At 48.8% G+C, this 20,065-nt stretch overlaps 1 protein-coding gene across 1 annotated transcript in view; it reads left to right on the forward strand.

The window, feature by feature from the left end:
- The window catches only part of SPOCK1 (SPARC (osteonectin), cwcv and kazal like domains proteoglycan 1), a 407,861-nt gene that overhangs the window by 264,760 nt on the left and 123,036 nt on the right, over window positions 1–20,065 (forward strand). The window contains exon 4 of the mRNA XM_081825612.1: window positions 7,087–7,201. Coding sequence (XP_081681738.1) covers window positions 7,087–7,201 — 115 coding nt within the window. The remainder of the gene's footprint in view (window positions 1–7,086; window positions 7,202–20,065) is intronic.

Consider the following 20,065-nt stretch of genomic DNA (forward strand, 5'->3'; position numbering starts at 1 on the left):
ACCGATCTCCTTCCTCTTTTATAATAGCTGGACAAGATCTCGTGAAGGGATGTCTTGTAATTGAGGTAACTGTTTCCCTACAGATGGTGATATGGACTGAATGTTTTGTGTGTTGAAGTCTTAACTCTCACTGTGGCTGTAATTGGAGGTGGGACCTCTAAAGACGTAATGAAGGTTAAATAAGATCATCAGGGTAGGGCCCTGATCCTACAGGATAGGTATCTTTGCAAGAAGAGACATCCCAGAGCTCCCTGGCTTGCTCTCTGTGTGCACGGGGAAAAAGCCTTATAAGGACATAGTGGGAAGGTGCTTGTCCATCCGCAAGTCTGCAAGCGAGGAAGAGAGCTCACACAAGAAACTGACTGTGGTGGCAACTTGATCTCAGATTCCCCTGCCTCCAGAACTGTGAGAAATAAAAGCCTGCTGTCCAAGTCACCCAGGCTGGGGTATTTTGTTAAGGCAGCCCAAGTAGGGTAAAGTAGATGCACATTCAAGTTGTTGATGATTTTCCCTTGCCGTAGACCATTAAGATGTACATGTTTGCCTAACGTGTTGAGTTGCTGGATCATAGGATATTTCTTTTTTCTCTCCTTTCCTTTTAATACTAAAATTTTCATATATACCAAAAAGTTGAGGGAGTTATATAATAAACTCCTATATACCCATCCACCTCTATTTAACAATTGCTAGCATTTAGAGACTTGGCAGATTAATTGCCCTCCAAAAAGGGCTGTTACCAGCTTGTACCACCCTAATCCCTTCCACCCACCACACACACACACACACACACACACACACACACAGTGTAAGAGAGAGGATGCTTTTAGTTTTAACACAGAAAGAAGAGAGTTCTCAGGTTCTTGGTTTGAAGGGGAAGGAAAATCTCTCTTCTCAGGAGGGGTACCTTTGGTCAGATGCATCTTTTTATCTTCTGCCCCTTTGGCCTAATCTGTCCGTGTCCCCGCCCGCTGCCATTCCCCCATCCTTGGGCGCACACGGTCAGCCGTCTCTACCACTGCCTACCTGATTTAGCCTCATAGCCCGTGGGCCCCTTTGTTCAGCCTCTGATGAACATGGCCAGTGCCTTGCATGGAAAACTGAAAATGGTGACAGAGGTCTTCCCAACGACCATTCTTCTCCGGTTCCAGCAAAATTCTGTGGGCGGAATCTTTTTTGTATTCTGTGAGGCTCTGTCGTCAGCTAGTGAACAAGCCCCTCTGGAGAGGAGAGGGAAGCAAGGTGCATGCACAGGTTACCATGGGGACAGACAAGCTGTAATAAATGTTTGGGATCTTAGCTTGATGAGGTTTTAGCAGTTTGGAGTAATTTCTTTGTCATCCATCCATTAAGTCACTCCTAATGAATCACCGGGAGCGTCTGCTCTTCAGATGAACCGTGGTTGAGCATGATTCAGGCAGAGAGCAGTCTTAAAAGCAACAAGGAGACAACAAACATTCATTAATTTGTCAACTTTTTGTAAATTGAGTGGCCTCTCGTCTGTGGAAGTTTCCTGGAGTTACCGGCTTGGACCACAAGTTCATGTGGCTGTTTTAGACGATGTCTTGGCTTGTTCGACTCAGCGGGTAGGCTTGCTGCCTCCCAGAATCCTGTGTGGCTTCGTGTTCCCGGAGGTTCCTTACAAGAGGAAAGGGGGCTCTCAGAGCTGGCCACAGAGACCGCCCCCTTCTTATTTGGAGGGCGAGAGTATGCAGCTTGTCTCTTCTTACCAAAGTGCTACTTTGGCTGAAACAGGTGTACCCCCTCTCCACTGACATCAGCGTGAGAGGATGTGCCAGAGGTGACCGGGCTCTGCCCTGTGCGTCTCACTGGGGACTTGGAGGGCCCTGGTCCTCTGGAGTCCTCCCTGTGCTTTCCAAGCCCTTCCTGGTGATGCCACCCTCTCCCATTGTATCACATACCACCCCTGCTCCAACCTGTCAGGAGCCCAGTGAGACACTTCAGTTCCCCAGAGTTGCCTCGGTTTCTCTGGGGAAGAAAGGCACCTCCTACCTGGAATGTTCTTCATCCTATCACCTGGCTTGAACCCATTTTCCATAGATGTCTGTCTGTCACGGAGGTCTCACTCTCCCCCGAGAGGCCAGGCGAGGTCCCGCGCCTTCTCCCCTAACACACTGAACTTCACCTCCTGTTGCCTGTCCTCCCTCAGAGCCGTGAGCCCCTGGGGGGCAGGAATATGGTTCTGTTCCCTCTGGAGGCGCCAGCCGCCAGCCCGCACAGAACAGAAGCTCTGCAGGTGTTAATGAAATAAATCCAAGTGTGTGTCAGTGCCCCAGGTGACTCTTGGGGACTCTGTGGCCAACCCACAAAATGAAACATGCCCTTGTCCCAGCAGCTCTGCGGTGGTCTCCTGCTCCGCTCTCCCAGGGGTTACGGCCCTTTGCCCGTGAGCTCTCGGGATGTGCCCATGGACAGTGAAAAGGCTTGGCTTTGGATTTTAAAATCAATGTAGCTCATTAAAAAGTAACTTGAACTGGAAAACAAGTTTAGAAACAATTAAGATAATTAAAATATCACGACCTTAATTGAGACCAAGCAGTGAGCTTAAAAACTAAAATGAATTTTTTAAAAAGTGACACGAAGCCTATAATGAATTTGCTTTCGAGTTCAGTGTTTTCCAGCTTACCACATCTCTCTGCAAATTAATTCCTCTTTCCTTCTTGGAAAAAAGTTTTTTATAAATGTTATTAAGCGAGTTAATTGGACATGTGGTCTGTGCCCGTTGACCCTTGATTGGTGTTGGGGAACGGGGCAGGAGAGGTGAAATGAAGCGCCCGTGGGGGAGCGCTCTGTGACAGGGACGCTGGCCTCTTGTGGTCCACAGAAGTCCTCGGGCATCATGAGGGGAGCGGGGCAGGTGCAGGGATCCGGGGCTCTGCCATCCCTCGGGCAGTGCTGCATCCTGTCGCCAAGCCTGTGGTGAGAGAGAGAGAAACTTGGAGCACAATCTCCTGAAATCATTAGCCCCTTGACAAGGAAGCTTCTAGGCCTGCTCCCAGTTATCACTCACACTCAGCTCGCTCTCCCTACCTCTTTCCCTGAGCAATTTCCCTGCGTCTTATTAAAGGGCCTCTCAAATGCCACTTATTATTCTGATCTGTTACCATTCCCTGTAGAAAGTGGAGCCACACAGCCCTGTCCACTGTCACCATGGGCCTGGGGGTTGCTCGGAAAAGCACATCTGGGAGGCCACATTTAAAGGGAAATGACACACTCCCGTCACCATCCTAACCCCCTCTCAATCTCAACGTTGCTGTTTTTCAGACTCAGAATGCACCGTAGTGATTCAATGAACACCGACAGCTTGATTTATTACTGTTGTGTTGTTCTGCGAAGTTCATTTACTCAAAATAATTCGCATCCATGTTTGAAGTATTCAGACCCTGGTAATGAATTTTTAGCAGACTTTATTTCTGTATGCAAATTGTTAAGTATGTGTATAGAGTTAAGAGACTGATTTTCATTTATTAGTATTTTTGGTTGGATTTTTTTGTTTGTTTTGAAGAAATGCCGGCTTCGAGAATTAGAGGGATGGTGATTTATAGTAGTTAGCCTAATGGTAGCATGCCACGTGGCAGGGCTGCAGAAGGAACACTGACCAGAACAGTAGTCTGTGGAGTTAGCTGGACGGTTGCTGCATTCAGAGAGGCCGCGAGCAGAGGGCGCGGTTGCCCAAGGCCAGACACCTCACCTTCTCAGGAAGCCCTGGGGCTGTGTGCGGCCCATGGGTCCAGCCTGGGCACACCAGATTCCCTGGCTGCCCCTTACTTAGACCCCTTGTGTCTCTTTCTGCCCCGAGGACCTCCCAAGAACCTGGTGCACTTGGGCTCTCTACCTGGTGTGAGGTGCGGCCCCATAGTCAACTCCTCAAAGGAGACCCTAGGTAATTCTCACGCTGCCAGCCATTGAAGGTGAGGAGTCAACTGATCAGGTGTCACATTCCCTCTGCACCTCTCATCGGTGATTCTTTAAGACCTTCATTTGTAAAATGGGTACATTAACAGAAGCCCCCTTTGGGTGGTTTTGAGAATTAAATATGGTAATCCAGTTAGAGGGCTTGGTCCATTGCCTCCCTGTCTGAAGCAGTGGGTAAGTGTCAAGCTATCCATGTTATTATGAAGGCTTCTTATTCGTTCTGGGGACAAAATGCTCAAAAAATGAGCAGATACCTGCGAGGTGCGTAACCTATACCAAGTCTGTTTTAAGTACTCACAGATATTAACTCGTGTAGTCTCCTGACAACCCAAGCAGTAGCAGGTGGCATTACCCCCCCCACTGTGTAGAAGAGGCAACTGAGGCATGAGTATATCGCAGAGCCGGCATTCAAACTCGGAATCGCTGGGCCTGGAGCCCGCTCTTCCGTACTCCGCACGGCTCGCTCAGTTGCTCTGAGATGGCACTGTCCACGCAGGACATCTGGGCCACAGGATGGACGTGGATGTTTGTGGAGCTGCCTGCAGAGAGAAAGAGAACCCCGAGTTTGGCCCTAAAGCTGGTCATGCAGTATTCCAGATTTTGCTCTCCATCACCCTGTCGGTTTCCACTCTGCCACATGGTCCAGTGAAAATCGCTGGGGTTCTGCAATGCTGAGCACCTGTCAGGGAAATGCTGAAGCTGGTACCTTGGCGGGGGCTGCCTGTGGTCTGGTCCTCGAGTCTCTGGAGCTCCATAATGTCTGACTCGCTCCCTTGTCCCCGCGAACAGTTGGCATGGTCGTCATTAGTGGTCATCCGGTAGTCATTCTGCAGGTTGGATTAATTTTGCATGCGTCTTGGAAAGCAAGTCAGAGTTGGCTGGGCAGCCACTCTGGGGTTGGGGGTGGGAGATACTGCCCAAGGAGAAGGCCAGTGGCCTGAGGCCACACCAGCCTCCTGGCTTCTCAGGTGGACATCCCCAGGACCAAGAACATTCCACCTAGGACTGGGCAGTCCCTGCTGTGAATTTCTGGAAGGCCCAGCCTTGGGGGACTCTGTGAGCAGACACAGCACGCCCCGCACCCCCCCCCCCAACCATTTGCCTCCCAGATGCAGCCCTCAGCTGAAGAGTTCAAAGTGAACGCCCTGTCCCTGGGGCTTGAATCACTCTCTTTTTTCGTCCTGCAGCTCATTTTCTTCTGCTAAGCTTCAGGCAGCTGGGCAGTCCCTCGGGGAGTAGGCTCTGCTGCATGACTCCCCGGGGACCAGGACCCGGGTCTTGTTGCTGACTTGACTAGCCAAAAAAATGCACCCTGCCTGTGTGGACAGTGGCTGAGGCTGCTGCAGCGGAGGGGGCCTCCCCGAGCTATTCACGAAGCAGAAAGGCCTCTGGCTGTTGTGGGTTCAGATCCCCTGAGACTTTACCTGCAGTCGTCGGAAGAAGGTGGTCTTGAGACTTGGGGCCTGCTCAGGCTGAGAGGAATCAGGACTTCTCTAAGCACAGGGGTATCGTGGTGGCCAAGGGACCCAGCCTGGAGGGGACGATGGCATTTCTCACGGCAGGTTTACTGTCCGTGCTCGGGACTCCTGTTTGTGTAACCGCATACGTGTGTGGGGAGGACATGGGGAAACATCACCTCCTCTGGCTGGGGAGAGAAGTTATGAAAGATTTACGGCCTAAATAGGCTTTAGGCCTGGAGCTGGGAGATGGTACAATTGCTTTTGTTTTGCGGAAGATTCCCTGCGGCCTCTATTCTGCTACAAGCAGCTGAGGAGTGCTCATGAGCCCAGGGCCTGCTGCTCGGCTGGCTCTGAAAAGCTTTGCAATTTGGCAACTGCTGTTGTGGGAGACCCTCTCTCCGCTGCCTGGGTTGAATAGACATCCCCTCCCCGCCCCCCGTCATTCCCACCCGCAGGCCACACTCACTCGTCCTATGGAGTGTCTTTCAATGGCCCAGATGTGCCTCCCTGCACTGGCGTGGCTGGTCTTCATGCCTCGATTACCCCCGTGCTCTGCCCCTCCTTCAAGATCCAGCTCACATATTTTCTATTTTAAGATTTTATTTATTTATCTGACACAGAGAGAGACACAGCCAGAGAGGGAACACAAGCAGCGGGGAGTGGGAGAGGGAGAAGCAAGCTTCCTGCTGAGCAGGGAGCCCGATGTGGGGCTCAGTCCCAGGACCCTGGGATCATGACCTGAGCTGAAGGCAGATGCTTAACCGACTGAGCCACCCAGGAGCCCCGATCCAGTTCACATATTAATGCTTCATTAATCCATGCCCCAGAAATTGATCTCTATTTTTCTCTCGAGCTCTGTTATCATTTTGTATGCCCGTCAGGACCCTTATCTCCTCCTGCCTTGCACAATAAATATTTATGTGTCAGCTTGTCCCCCTCCTTATTATATCAGAACTTTGTGTGGCATAGAATGGTCTCGTGCATCCTCACGTTGGTCACAAAATTTAAAATAAGCTTATTGATGCACACAGTCCGTGTTGATTGAACTGGAGCCAAAAAACTCTATCCTCGAGGACTTCTCTACGTTGTACGAAATAAGTAAAAGTAGGCATGGATGAAGTCATAAAAAGCAGTTGTAGCCAAATAACCAAAGAGGGAAAAGTAGCTCTTGGTCATTGAAGCATGTAAGATTCTAAAGGATTTTTATTTTTATTTTATTTTGTTATTTTTTAAAGATTTTATTTATTTATTTGACAGAGACACAGTGAGGGAGGGAGCACAAGCAGGGGGAGTGGGAGAGGGAGAAGCAGGCTTCCTGCTGAGCAGGGAGCCCGATGTGGGGCTCGATCCCAGGAGCCTGGGATCATGACCTGAGCTGAAGGCAGGCGCTTAACAACTGAGCCACCCGGGCGCCCCAAGATTCTAAAGGATTTTTAAAGTAATTCCTACCCGAGATGGAGATGCTGAAACTCCCTAAAGCACAAAGGAATCACTATCCTGATGTTAAAGAAGAACATGTGCCCAGACATAGAATTCCCCCTGGTTTGGGGATTCATTGTGATCCCCATCAGCCTAAGAAAACAGCACGGAGTGCAAACACATGGTCTGCTTATTTCCCACTTGTTTGAGTAGAAAGAGAAATTAAATTTCCCTGGAGGTCCTAACCCCCCTCTTCTTGTTCTTATTGCCTCAGCCCTGGACCCATCCAAAGACCCCTGCCTGAAGGTGAAATGCAGCCCTCACAAAGTATGTGTGACCCAGGACTACCAGACTGCTCTGTGTGTCAGCCGCAAGCACCTGCTCCCCAGGTAAGACAGGAGCCCGGGAGGTGCTCTCCAGCTGACAGATCTGGGGGTACCCAGTCTCTGACTGGGGGATGGGGGAGGGGGAGGAGAGCAGGTGTTTCTGTTGCCATTTTTTAAAAAGATTTTATTTATTTATTTGAGAGAGAGAGCACGAGTTGGAGGGAGAGGGAGAAGCAGACTCTCCACTGAGCAGGGAGCCCAATGAGGGACTCGATCCCAGGACTCTGGGATCGTGACCTGAGCCGAAGGCAGATGCTTAACCATCTGAGCCACCCAGGCACCCCTCTGTCGCCCTTTTATATGGTGTTTGGTACCTACAGTCCTGCTGGGTATGAATCTCAATTCTCAAACACAGATTTGCAAAGAATTTCAATATCTGTATTTGCTTTAAATCAGCTTTATATGTCTCTGAGCCCACATCTGAGCAGCTGAACAGAAAATCCCTTCTTGGTCATTGTGGGGGCCATTCCTCCTTCCAAAATGACCCCAGAGATCCAGGAAGCATATAGCCAAGAAAACGGGGTCTGAGCCTTTCATCTCCTGGTTGCCACTGACCTGCTCACTGTGATAATCCTTTGAGGTTCCTTGAGGTCTGTGGGCTGTCTGCTTTCATGCCCATATAGGCTGTGGGCATCTTTGTCAGGCTGGGTGCCCTGGTTTGGGGTCTTCCCTCCTCAGGACCACCACACCACCATTCCTCCTGAGAATGTGTCTTACTATTTTCTCAGGCAGCAGCACCTGATCTCCCTTCTTCCCCAGCCCAGGGGGAGGTGGGTCTCGCCATTCTCCTTTAGGATTCTTAAAGCCTTTGCCTCTTTTTTTAAATTTTATTTTATTATGTTATGTTAATCACCATACATTACATCATTAGTTTTTGATGTAGTGTTCCATGGTTCATTGTTTGCGTTTAACACGCAGTGCTCCATGCAGTACGTGCCCTCTTTAATACCCATCACCAGGCTAACCCATCCTCCCACCCCCCTCCCCTCTAGAACCCTCAGTTTGTTTCTCAGAGTCCATAGTCTCTCATGGTTTGTCTCCCCCTCCGATTTCCCCCCCTTCATTCATCCCTTCCTGCTATCTTCTTTTTTTTTTTTTTTTAACATATAATATATTATTTGTTTCAGAGGTACAGGTCTGTGATTGAACAGTCTTACACAATTCACAGGGCTCACCATAACTCATACCCTCCCCAGTGTCCATCACCCAGCCACCCCATCCCTCCCACTCCCACCACTCCAGCAACCCTCAGTTTGTTTCCTGAGATTAAGAATTCCTCATATCATTGAGGTCATATGATACATGTCTTTCTCTGATTGACTTATTTCACTCAGCATAAGACCCTCCAGTTCCATCCACGTCGTTGCAAATGGCAAGATTTCATTCCTTTTGATGGCTGCATAATATTCCACTGTATATATATATACCACATCCTTATCTGTTCAAGCCTTTGCATCTTACCTTCTCCCAGCTTTGTCCATCCAGTGGGCTTAGGCTTTTGTAGATGACAGAAAGAACCTTGTGCTACTTGTGCCTTCAGTCCTACAAAAATACTTGAAGCAAGAACCAGCACATGCACGCACACGTGTGCGTACACACCCACACACCCACACGAGGCTTTCTTTACCAGTGGGGTTGGGTTGGTGGGGGTGGGAGGTGATTTCAGTGCTTAGTCTCCCTTCTTCCTCTACTGCTGAACAGTGGAGAAGTGTAGCACTGGGCATCGGAATCATCCCATCCCAGGTTTTGGCTTTGGCCGTGTGCTCTGCCATGCACCTGCTCTGTGCCATGACCTCAGGCGAAGAACAGCCTTTCTGGGACTTGGTTCCCACTGAAATGTACCTCCTGTGGCTTTTGCTCGTCAGCTCCATTTTGACCCTGGGACCATGTAGGATGTCCTGTCCCTTCCTGCACTTCTTGAAATCTAAGCAGTGCTGGTCCCTTTGGCTGCTCCTCTTGGGACATGTTCTGATTTCCTTCAGTTCCCTAAGTGGTTTCCTCTGAACCTGCCTGGGAAGCTCCATCATGGTCCAGCGGAGAAACCGCCTGGAGCAGAGCCCTCACCCTCTCTGCCTCTGCAAGGCTGGTCCCTGCAGCTCCCGACCCAGCCTAAAAACAGTGATCCTTTGTCTCTGTAAGACTGAGATGCAAGGTATATTGTGTTTTGCTCTTTCCTGCAGACTGGAGTGTTCTCCCTGGAAGTAAAGGTAGATCTCATCCCTGAACCCCAGCATGTGTCAGGCATGGTGCTCAGCACCACATCCTTGAGTTCTTCCAGCCATTTTGGTCAAGTTGGTATTTATTTTTGTCTCCACTCTGAAAATGACGAAGTGAGACAGAGGCAGTAGCAATAGATACCCAGAAAGTGGCAGCTGTGATTCAAACCCAGGACTGTCCAGCCCCAAAGCTTATGTTTCCCATTACTACCGTATGTTGGCCTTTCCCTTCATCCTGTCTTTGTCCGTTCATTCGCTATCATTTAACAAAAAGGTATTGAGTACCTACCATGTGCCAGGCTAGTGTTACACTGAAGCTTCCCACTCTACCCTCGAGGACAATCTAGTTCGCTGTAGAGTGGGATATAAAAAAAGTTGTTTTTTAAGGTGTGCAAACTCTGAGAAAACTAGCCTAGATTCTTCTGCTGCACATGATTTCTTCCTTCTCTGTGGGTGGTAAGATGGGGCCTCTTTTGCCACAAATACCCAAATACCCTTTCTGGGGTAGTGCTCTAGGTTTCAGCTGTCTGCTTGTGTCTGCGTGTGTATGGGTGTGGGACATGGATGGTCTGTTGCCTGTTTCCTCCTGGAATATAGCCCGTCTGAAAGTGCTGCACAAGAGATTGTTAGCATTACGCTCCAAGCTGTGCAAGGGGGAGGCCGGAAGCGGGCATGTCCAGGTGTAAGTGGTGTGTGTCTGGGCACGTCATGTTTCCGTGTGGGAAGCGTCACCACTTGTTTGCTTGTGTTCAAGGTGTAATCCTCATCCCCCTCCTCTCCTGATGGCCACAAAATTACAGTGACTAAGAGCAGGGATTTGGGAATGAGCCCAATTTGGGCTCTGTTCCCAAGCTGGCTGCTTCCTTGCTCTGTGACCCTGGCGAGTTACTTTACCTTTCTGAATTTGTGCATTTTCATCTGCAAAATGGATTTCATGAAAACACGTACCCATTCCTCTTTCCCCTTCATTGGGATACATCCTCTAGTGACTCTTCAAGAGGGGGTTTCCAGGCAATAAGTGTTGCTAGTCCTTGCACGGGGATTCTGTGCACGCATGTTCTTGTGTGTGAGGGTTCAGTGAGATGCACAAGTGTCAGGAATATAGTGTAGCATCACATCGTGATGGCTCGCCTTCCAGTTGCTAAAACAATTATGATCATAGTTATTGTTACTGTCTCATTCATTCTGGAAGGTCAGCCAGGAAAACCCACAGTAGCATGCTCCTGAGAAGAAGGTAGCCCCCTCCAGGTGCCCTGCCTCCTTCCCAGCGGGACTGTGCCTGCTTTTCCTTCCTTCTGGAGGAAGCTGTGAGGTTTAGCATGAGGATTACAGTGTCGTTTCTGCTGCCCTCTTTGTGATTCATAGCAGGTAAGGACTAAGAAGATGACTGCATTTCTCATGATAGGGACCTTTTGTTCATTGGAAAAACAGCCCAAAGAGGAGGCTGTGACTGAGACAGCATGCCCACTCCCTTAGCAGGATTTGGGAGGTGGTCTGCACCAGGGATGCTCACCAGTGGTGTTGGCTCTGACTGCGGGCCCGCCCTCCCAGCTCCCTCTCGGAGGCTGAATTACTCGGCCCGCCTTATCAGCCGAGCACACACCGCTTCCTAGGGTCTTGGACATCTTTCCAGATGAAGCATCTGTCCTGCCACATTCTACTTCAGGGGTCCCCTCTGACCATGGAGATGGTGTTGACAACTCTATTTATTCATCAATCAGGGAAGTAATCTTCCTCTCCATGAAACATCTGTAGGCAATCGCCTCAGCCAGTCTGGCCCGTGTGGCAGCTCAAGAGGCAGATCCCGCCTGCCAGATCGTGGAGCGGTGGCTGGGCCGGCCGTAGGCTGATCACGAGGCTGCAGACTTAGGCTGTCTTGTCAAGTGTATTGAGACAGAGGACAGTGAGCACATCAGCGAGAGTATTGCATTCGCTTTCCTTGCCCATGGAGAGGGAGTGAGTGGAGAAGCTGTTTGACATTCACGTCTGTGACCGCGGAGTGTCTGGGCGGACAGGCCAGCATTTTGGTGGGGTCCCAAGTGGGCCAACCGGCCTCCCTCGGCTGGAAATCGCCTATATTAGGGTGGTATTTGGATTTGGGTTTGCATTTGGTTTCATCTAGAGGCTTCAGCTAATCTCACATTCTCTTTGGAGAATTCTTCTTGGAAATTCTTTGTTTCATCTCTTCCTACTGTCGAGCCACACTGAGCGGGCTGGGGAGAGGGTGAATTCTTGGTAGTGTGTTCACCTTTTAGGTTCTTCAAAGGGGCCATTTATGCATTAAAGAGCCCTGTGAAGGCTGCCTGGAGCCGGAAAGCCTCTGAGATGATTTTTTAAAAATATCTTAATTGATTTTTGGTATAACAGTCTTTGGTGCTTATTACAGCAAACACGGAAAATACAGAAAAGTGAAAAGAAACAGGAAATAGGCAATGCTCGCACAAGCTAAAAACAGCAATTAAACATTCCTTCCATTCTTTTTTCTAGTCATGGGTTTTATCCATTGGTTTGTTTCTGTTAAAACTTGATTGTCAAGTGGTGCCTATCCTATATATAAAGATTTGTATTGGGCTCTCTTCAGTTAATTTTTATAAATGAGTATTTTCATGATACTACAACTCTTTGTAGATACAAATTTTGTAGACTGCCATAACATAGTATACAGAAGATTAACTTGAAATGGACCTAAATATGAGTTAAGAATATAAAACTTTGGAAAGAAAGCAGGAGTAGTAACCTTGGGTCTGACAGAGATTTCTTAAATAGGGCACAAAAAAAGCATGAACTATAAAAGCAAGAAATAATAATAATAATAAAATTGGATTTCATCAAAATTAAAAACTTGATCTTCAGAACACCTAGTAATAAAAAGATTAGCCATACTAAGAGATAATATTTACAAAACACAGGTCTAACAAAAGGTTTGTATCTGGATTATGCAATGAAAGCGTATGTCCTACAAAGACTCACTCATGAATATTCGCAGCCGCTTTACTTGTAATAGCCAAGAGCTGGAAGCAACCCCAGAGGTCCATCAACAGGTGAATGGATAAACAAATTGTGGTACATCCATGCAGTGGATTACTACTCAGCAATAAAAAGAGATAGGCTATCGATGCATGCAGTAGCATGGATAAATTTCATTATAACTGCTGAGTGAAAGGACATAGTCCAGAAAAGAGTATAGACTCTATAATTTCTATTTACCTGAAATCCTAAAGAATGCAAGCTAATCTGTGCTAATAGAATGCAGATCATTGGTTGTCTGGGAGAACAGGTCAGTGGGGTGTCGGAGCATTCTTTAAAGCTAGATAATGCAGGATGGATCTTTAGGGAAATAGTTATACTCTGGTATTAGATGCCAAAAATCCCACTGGCAAAAGAACTCATGGGGGGAAGAAGAGTTTTTTTAATGCAACAATGTGTTATTCTCCCTGACTTAGATTTTGGAATTACCATCTTAGGCTTTCTTAAAGAGAATGCCCTCTCAGGAAACAGGGATGGACAGAAAGTCATACAACCCACAGACGGCTCTGCTCTTAGGGTTTCGCTGCCAGTCAACATGGCTGGTTCTGATTTATTGCTTTGGGTGGGCGGGAGCTGGGGGTGGGATTCTCCCTACAGAGCGATGAACATTGATTTTACCTCTCTGTTGCCATTGATTTTCATTTGGAGAATGGAAAATTGAAGCATTTGTTTTAAGCCTTGCAGACAAGCCGCATTCTCGAATTCTGCAAGTGTATTGTGAACGGGAGGAAAAGGGTGTCAGGATGGGACTTAGAATATCTGAGCGTACCCTTGGAAGCCTTCTGAGAGCAGTGGGAACTAATCTGTTTTTAAATAAGGAGCCGACGGCCAGTCTTCCCAGTGGGCTAGGCCTCTCTAACGTAATGGCCCTTTATCTCTGCTTCCTAATTATCTGGAATAACAACGAATTCTCTGCACCGGCGAAGAATTCAGATTGAGTCCAGGCTCATGGTGCTGTAGACCAATCTGAGAGCTTTCTGTCTTTTATGTGAACTTGGAAAAAAAGAATCAAAGTGTTTGAGGTCAGAGAGAAGTACATGACAGAATGTGCCTCAAATACCAAACTCTCAGAGGATATTTGAAAGGATGATGGTTATTTCATCTCAGTTTTGTTTTACAACAAAGCACTGCCTTCTGCTACAGGGGGTTTGAACGGCTTGATTATACATACACATACATATCTGTCTCGGTTTGGAAGACACACGGCCATGTGGAAAGTGGGTGATTCCTCGGCGTCTGCATGGCATTCTGGTACTTCACAACTCAAGGCCTTGCCAATGACCAAAGTGTGATCATGCTTGTGTTCCTTATTACGTTTTCATCTTTATAGAGCTCACACTTCTTCTCCAAGGGGCCCTTGCATTGCCTTGTGTTCTCTTTTAACCTCAAGGGATCTTCCTTTTCCCTGCTCTGGGCCCGGGCAGAGTGCTGGTGAGGGCTTGGTGCTGTTTCTAGGCCATTGATGGAAATTATGGAGCTGAGATTTGGGTTTGAGGCCACTTCTAAATCAGCCACCCTATTAAACAGGAAAACCATCACTGTGATCTCTTTACTCATGGTCACTGAGGCGAACAAAGGGAGAGTGGTTGGTTCAGGAGATGCCACTTCTTGACCACCTACCGTGTTAGACATACTTGGCCGAACAGATCTTGCTGACTTCTCACGGTATTCGGATAGGTCTGCATTATGATCCCCATTTTACAGATGGGATCATTGAGGTCCTGTCAGTAACTCCTTTCCTGGCAAAGGGCCCGTAAGGGGCAGATTTGAACCAGAATGGAGGAATGGCACACGGCCACCTCTGCTGTACAAGTCATGGGTGTGAGCTCTCACTGGCTAGTTTGCCTTTTCCATCCGTGCTGAAGCCCACCAGTCACCCAGTTAATCTGCCGACCGGCTCCTGGCCCTAGAGGTAATACGCACAAGCTGGTGCCCTTCTGTCCTAACTCCTGCCACTAACAGAGCCATTGGTGAGGGCGTGACTGACACCCATTTCCTCCTTTTCTGTGCCCAAGGTGGTCATTCTGGGTTCATTTTTCCCCTTGGTGGTTTTTCCAGAAGTTGTCATTGAAACCACATGTCACTTAAACATAAGAGATATTTATTTAAACCACAGCCTTTTTTTTTTCTTTTTTTCTTTTTCCAACGGAAGTATTGTATGCCTCTGCCTGGAAGGACCTAGCTGCTCCTGGGGACTTCAGTGAGCAAGATTTCGTAACTCAAGCCAGCCAGTTGCCTTCTCTGTTCCTTTATTTTCCTCTCTGAAATTGAGAATATTGATTACACGAGCTTGACGACAAGAGCAGCAGAGAGTAAAAAGCAATTCGTAATGGAGATGTGAATAATTGTGTAGAATTTTTAGTCCCTTGGAACAAAGGGGACGGAGGGAAAGGCAAATCTTACTTTGTAAGGCAGATTCACTAGGCGAGTTTTATAAACACGTTAAAATCATGACTGTTGGTAAAACTTACCAGACCCAAATTTGGCCTGCCTTGCTTCCCCCTCACCCTTTTTTAAAAACTTTACTGCCCGTGCCCCCACAGGTTATACCCGAAGACGGAGGGCAGATGAGGGCAGTTACTGAGTGAGCTCTCCCAGTGAGTCTGATGGCATCTTGCCTGGCTGGACAGTTTCTGAGTGTGATTCTTAGGGACCAGAGCCTCTGCTCTGCCAGAGCCCCTCTCTGGCCCTCGCGACCCATGACCACATGCTCATCTCTCCCTCCCAGGTTGCACTGCTCGAGATGCCCTTTCCAGAGAGGGCAGTTTGTATTTCCCGTTGACCCCAATGCATTGGATTGTTGTCTTTTTCTCTTTTTTCTTTCTTTCTTTTTTTTTTTTTTTTTTTGAGCCATGTTCTCTCTGTAAGAGATTGGAAAGGTTTTATCGTTGAATTCCCAGAATGTGCATGTGCCCAGATACAAAGTTGCTGGGAAGCCAGAAAGCCAGAAAGCCAAGAGTGTGTGGAGCTGGGCCAGGCACTGACGTTCGCCCCACCCTCCGGACTCCTCCGCCTGCGTCTGTTGCAAAGCCTGCGTGCGGCTGCTGCGTGGTCCTCCCCGGGATGACGGTGGTGGCTCTGTTGATTGCTGTCCTTCCCCATTAAGAAACGGACAGAGAGGCAGATTTCATGCATCAGATTTAAATGGATTAGAAAGAGGAGGTTGAGGTGGGTGTGCAGGTTCTGAAGAGGCAATCACTAGGTGTGATTTCCGCCAGGGCTCAGGGCGTGCTGGGAAGCACACAGGTGTGAAGCATTACATTAGCACACTCATCCCTAAACACTAGGGAACAGACAACTCCAGCCCCTCTGTGACTCACTGACGATGTTCCTTTGCCCATGCATTCTGGGGGCCCTTTACAGCATCCAGAGAGAGGAGGATCCAGGTATCCCAGGGCGGGGGCGGCGGGGGGGCGGCAAAGCCTATGTGGTCCCCCCTCACAAAACACATCATCTTCTTTTACAAAAGGGGTCAGATTGAATTTTCCCACTTAGATTAGCTTCTGCTTTAGTTTTCTGAAATCTCTTTCCTTTTCCTTTGTTATTAATAAATTTGCTGTGGCCTGCTTGCTTTTCTGCTGAAACGCATCAAGATCCCAACTTGCAGGTTTTCAGTTTAGACATTTTATATCAGATTAATTCAACCCATGAACCATGAAAGACATTCTTTATGGGTATTGGACACCTTAGTAGGGCCCATCTGGGGGCATTGACCATGCAGCTTCTGGGGCCAGAAAATGGACTCAGGATGATTTAGATGGGCATCCAGGGCTATCTTTGGAAGTACTTTTGTTTTAAATAGAATGTTCTCAGGCTAATGTCCTGTCTTTAATGTTCCTCATGGAGATGGTGGGCAGAGGGTGAGGCCCTCCATGCACAGAGGGACAGGAGAGATGAAAGTTAATTAGTTTGGGGACTTTGGTACCTTTCCAAGGCACTCTCTTAAATGATGTTTTTAATGGGCACGCTGAAACGGATGCGGCTCTATTACTGGGTTGGGAAAGACCCTCCTTCCAGCCTGCCTGGCTGTCCGTGATCTTGCCACAGCTGGACATGCTAGTGTGTGCCTTTCCACTAAACTTGGAGCAGCACTTTTCATTACCTGGTGGGAGAGAGGAAGCCCCGGCTCCAACATCCCGCGGCGATGAGTAATTCCCAAGTGCAGGGCAAGATGACAGGGCTCTGGTCCAGCCTGGAATTCGAGTCTTCCTCTTGGGAGATGCTAGGGGAGGCCATCTGTGAATACAGCAAGACTGATAAAGGGCTTTAGGACTCGAGTCTCTCCTGTTATAATTTTGGCAGGACTAGCCCTCAGAAAACAGCTCACATACACCAGGGATGCTGGGTTAAAGGTCCTTAATTCAGAATCCACTAAGTTGGAGTCTGTGATAATTTCTTGATTTAACAAATATTTATGGAGCCTTCCATTTGCCAGACCCTGCTGCGTGTTTGGAATGTGATGAAGGGGCATGATCTCGCCTTGCGAAGAGCGAAGTCTACAGGAAAAAAGAGATAAAAAAGAAATTAAGTATCTAATAAACTGTCATAAGCACTAGGCAGGATAAAAGCAGGGTGTCCTAACAGAATCGTTTAGTTGGTTGAATGGGGGTTAGTGGGGGGGGGCACGTTGGGGAGGTGAAAGGTGAGAGGTGCCAGCTGGGCCAAGAGCAGGGAGAAGTGTTCTCAGAGGAGGGAACAGCCTTTGCAAAGGTCCTGAGTCAGGGAAGGGGACAGGATTCGGGGTCTAAAGGAAAGAAGAGGAGGGAGGCCTGTGCCGCAGGAAGGTGGTGATGGAGGGGTTTGTGGCTGCCTGTGAATGGAAGGGGCGGCTGGGCCAGAGCCTTCAGAGCCTTGAAGGCCATGGGACACGTTTGGCTCTCAGGCCACTTGAGAAGGGACATCTTGTGTGGCTTTACGTAGGAGAGTGACAGAATTCTGTGCCTTAGGATAGCCTGGGTTTTCTTGCATTATTTTTTTTTAAGATTTTATTTATTTATTTGACAGAGAGAGGCACAGCGAGGGAGGGAACACAAGCAGGGGGTGTGGGAGAGGGAGAAGCAGGCTTCCCGCCAAGCAGGGAGCCCGATGCGGGGCTCGATCCCAGGACCCCGGGTTCATGACCCAAGCTGAAGGCAGATGCTTAACCGACTGAGCCACCCAGGTGCCCCTGCATTCTTATTTTTTTTTTAAGCCACACCGTGTGCTTTGTGAAAGGAGCCAGAGGCCCTGGGTGTCTGTGCATTCACGTGAAGATCCTGCAGATCTCACTGAAGCTTGTGGCCTGGGAGGAGATTAGAGACAAAGATTGTAGATAATCAAAGCCAGAAAATTTTAAAAAATGCAATGGAATAAAGTTAAGGTTCCAAGAAGCAGGCAACCATTTCCAGCTGCAGTGGGGTTGGGACAAGGGTGGAAGGCAGAGAAGGGGCAGCATTCACTAGTGGTATTTACTAGCATTGCTAGTGGTGTAAGAGCATGTGAGCACAGTGTGGCCCACACACATTGGGACTTGCTCAGTGCTGCACAGCAGAGCTGGGGGGGGGCCAGGGCAAGGCTGCCCCGAAGCCCATCTGCTCTGTAAGGGCCACTCTGCCCTCGAGACGCTTTCCTACACTAAATCTCCATTTCCTTTCTAAATGCCGACTTTCACACTAGCCCATGGCCTTGTGGTAAAGAAGCAGTAGACATAGTGCTGACACATAGTAGGTGCTCAATTAAAGTCAGTCTTCTCGGGCGCCTGGGAGGCTCAGTTGGTTAAGCGACTGCCTTCGGCTCAGGTCATGATCCTGGAGTCCCGGGATCGAGTCCCGCATCGGGCTCCCTGCTCGGCGGGGAGCCTGCTTCTCCCTCTGGCCCTCCCCCCTCTCATGTGCTCTCTGTCTCTGTCTCAAATAAATAAATAAAATCTTTAAAAAAAAAAAAAGTCAGTCTTCTGTCTGAGTCTCCAGTTCCTCGGTGAACATCTAGTTGGAGGAATAATCCTTGCAGACCTTGCAGAGTTGCTCAGGCCTACACGAGATCACACATGCAAGGGTCCTGCTCTTGTGAACGTTCTGGATGGTATCAGTTGTCATGATTGGTAAGTTCCCTCCTGGCAGAGCACGCCCTTGCTCCTTGTTAGGTTAGTCCCCCTTACTTGCACTGCCCGCACTCCCTCTGGGGCATAAGCTCAGGTCTTGGCACATGTTCAGGATATATTGAAGGGATGAATGAGTCACTTAATTCTAGAAAGAAGCTGGAGATTCAGGGCCAGGCTGGTGTCTTTAATTAGGAGCTCTGAGAGGTCAGCGAGTCACAGAGCAATGCTCCAAGTCACGTCAGGGCTGTTCATATGAGGGCGGGGTATATCCCATTTCCCTTTGTAGGAACTACCATACTCTTGACCATCCAGGAAAATGCTCAGATGGTTCCTGTGAAACCCCACAGGGAAGCCGGAAGCAGTGTGTCAGTCTGGTGTGAAAGTGGTCTTGTTATTATTGGGAAGGGGCAATGGACTCCAGACTCTGCACTCTGTCCTCACCTGGTGGCCTGTTCCTGGGGCACCCTGCCTCTTTGCTCGCCTTCACTCTCTGCTCAGTGGCTGGACACAGCTAAAGGTCCGCTACCCTCTGGAGGTACAGGCTTGGTCTTGGAGGGGATAAGGTGTCATCTGTCTCATTGACCCCTCGAATCTCTCAGAGCTGGAGGTCTGTTCTTCAGAGTGCTGCAGGAGGGCCTTTGAATCTGCCTGCAGGAAGGAAGGGACATGTGCTGGGCATCTACTCTGGCAGCCTCCATGAGCAGGGCCCCTGAGATTGGCACGTCTCCCCCGCAGCTCCCCTGAGACCAGCCTCAATTCGTCCTCTTCATCCAGGAGTCTTGCAGGCTCCAGAATCTCTTCTCTGTGAAGTCTGACTCCTCTCTCTCTTGATCTATGGGACTGGCCCTTCCTGCCTTCCAGAACAAGAAGGACTGCTTGCAGCCCATGTTGCCTGCTCAGCCAGGAGATAGCCCAGTGAGGCAGCAGGCACTGTTCTCTTGGGTCCTTCTCTGAGCTGGGGAGAGGCCTGATGCACAGGGGCTGGGCGATGAGCTCCCCACCACTGGGAGGTCCTTGGGCCTCCAATGTGAGCCCACAGTGCACCTGCCAACCGATTGGAACACAATGGGGTGACATTTGATTTCCTGCTAATCTACCCACTCTCCAACTTTACCAGTTCTCCCTGTGCTATTATTTCATCTGGTGTTATGGGGCAAAGTTGGATTGTTGCTCTTAATGACTCTGTTGATTACTTGTGGACCTTTGGTGGCATGTCCAAACAACTTGGCATCAGAGTGATACTTGGTAGATAAGGGCAGAGTGGAGGGTTGGGGTAATGGTCGTGGCAGGGTGCTGTTGATGGGAGTGTAAATTGGTTTACCATTTCTGGTGGGCATTTTGGCCTCATTTACCCCATGATTCCACTTTGGAAAATCTATCTCATGGATATAGAGATGCACATTAAGATTTGTATACAAGAGTGTTCAGTGCACTTGACTACAGAATCACAGAAATGGAAACAACCTCCTCACTGTCCAGTCATAGAAGAATGCTTATGGGCCAATCATGGTGTGCCTTCTGGAGAATCCCTTTCCTCTAGGTGAC

The sequence above is a fragment of the Leptonychotes weddellii genome, chromosome 7, assembly GCF_054177405.1.
Source record: "Leptonychotes weddellii isolate Sample4059 chromosome 7, ASM5417740v2, whole genome shotgun sequence".
Taxonomy (NCBI): domain Eukaryota; kingdom Metazoa; phylum Chordata; class Mammalia; order Carnivora; family Phocidae; genus Leptonychotes; species Leptonychotes weddellii.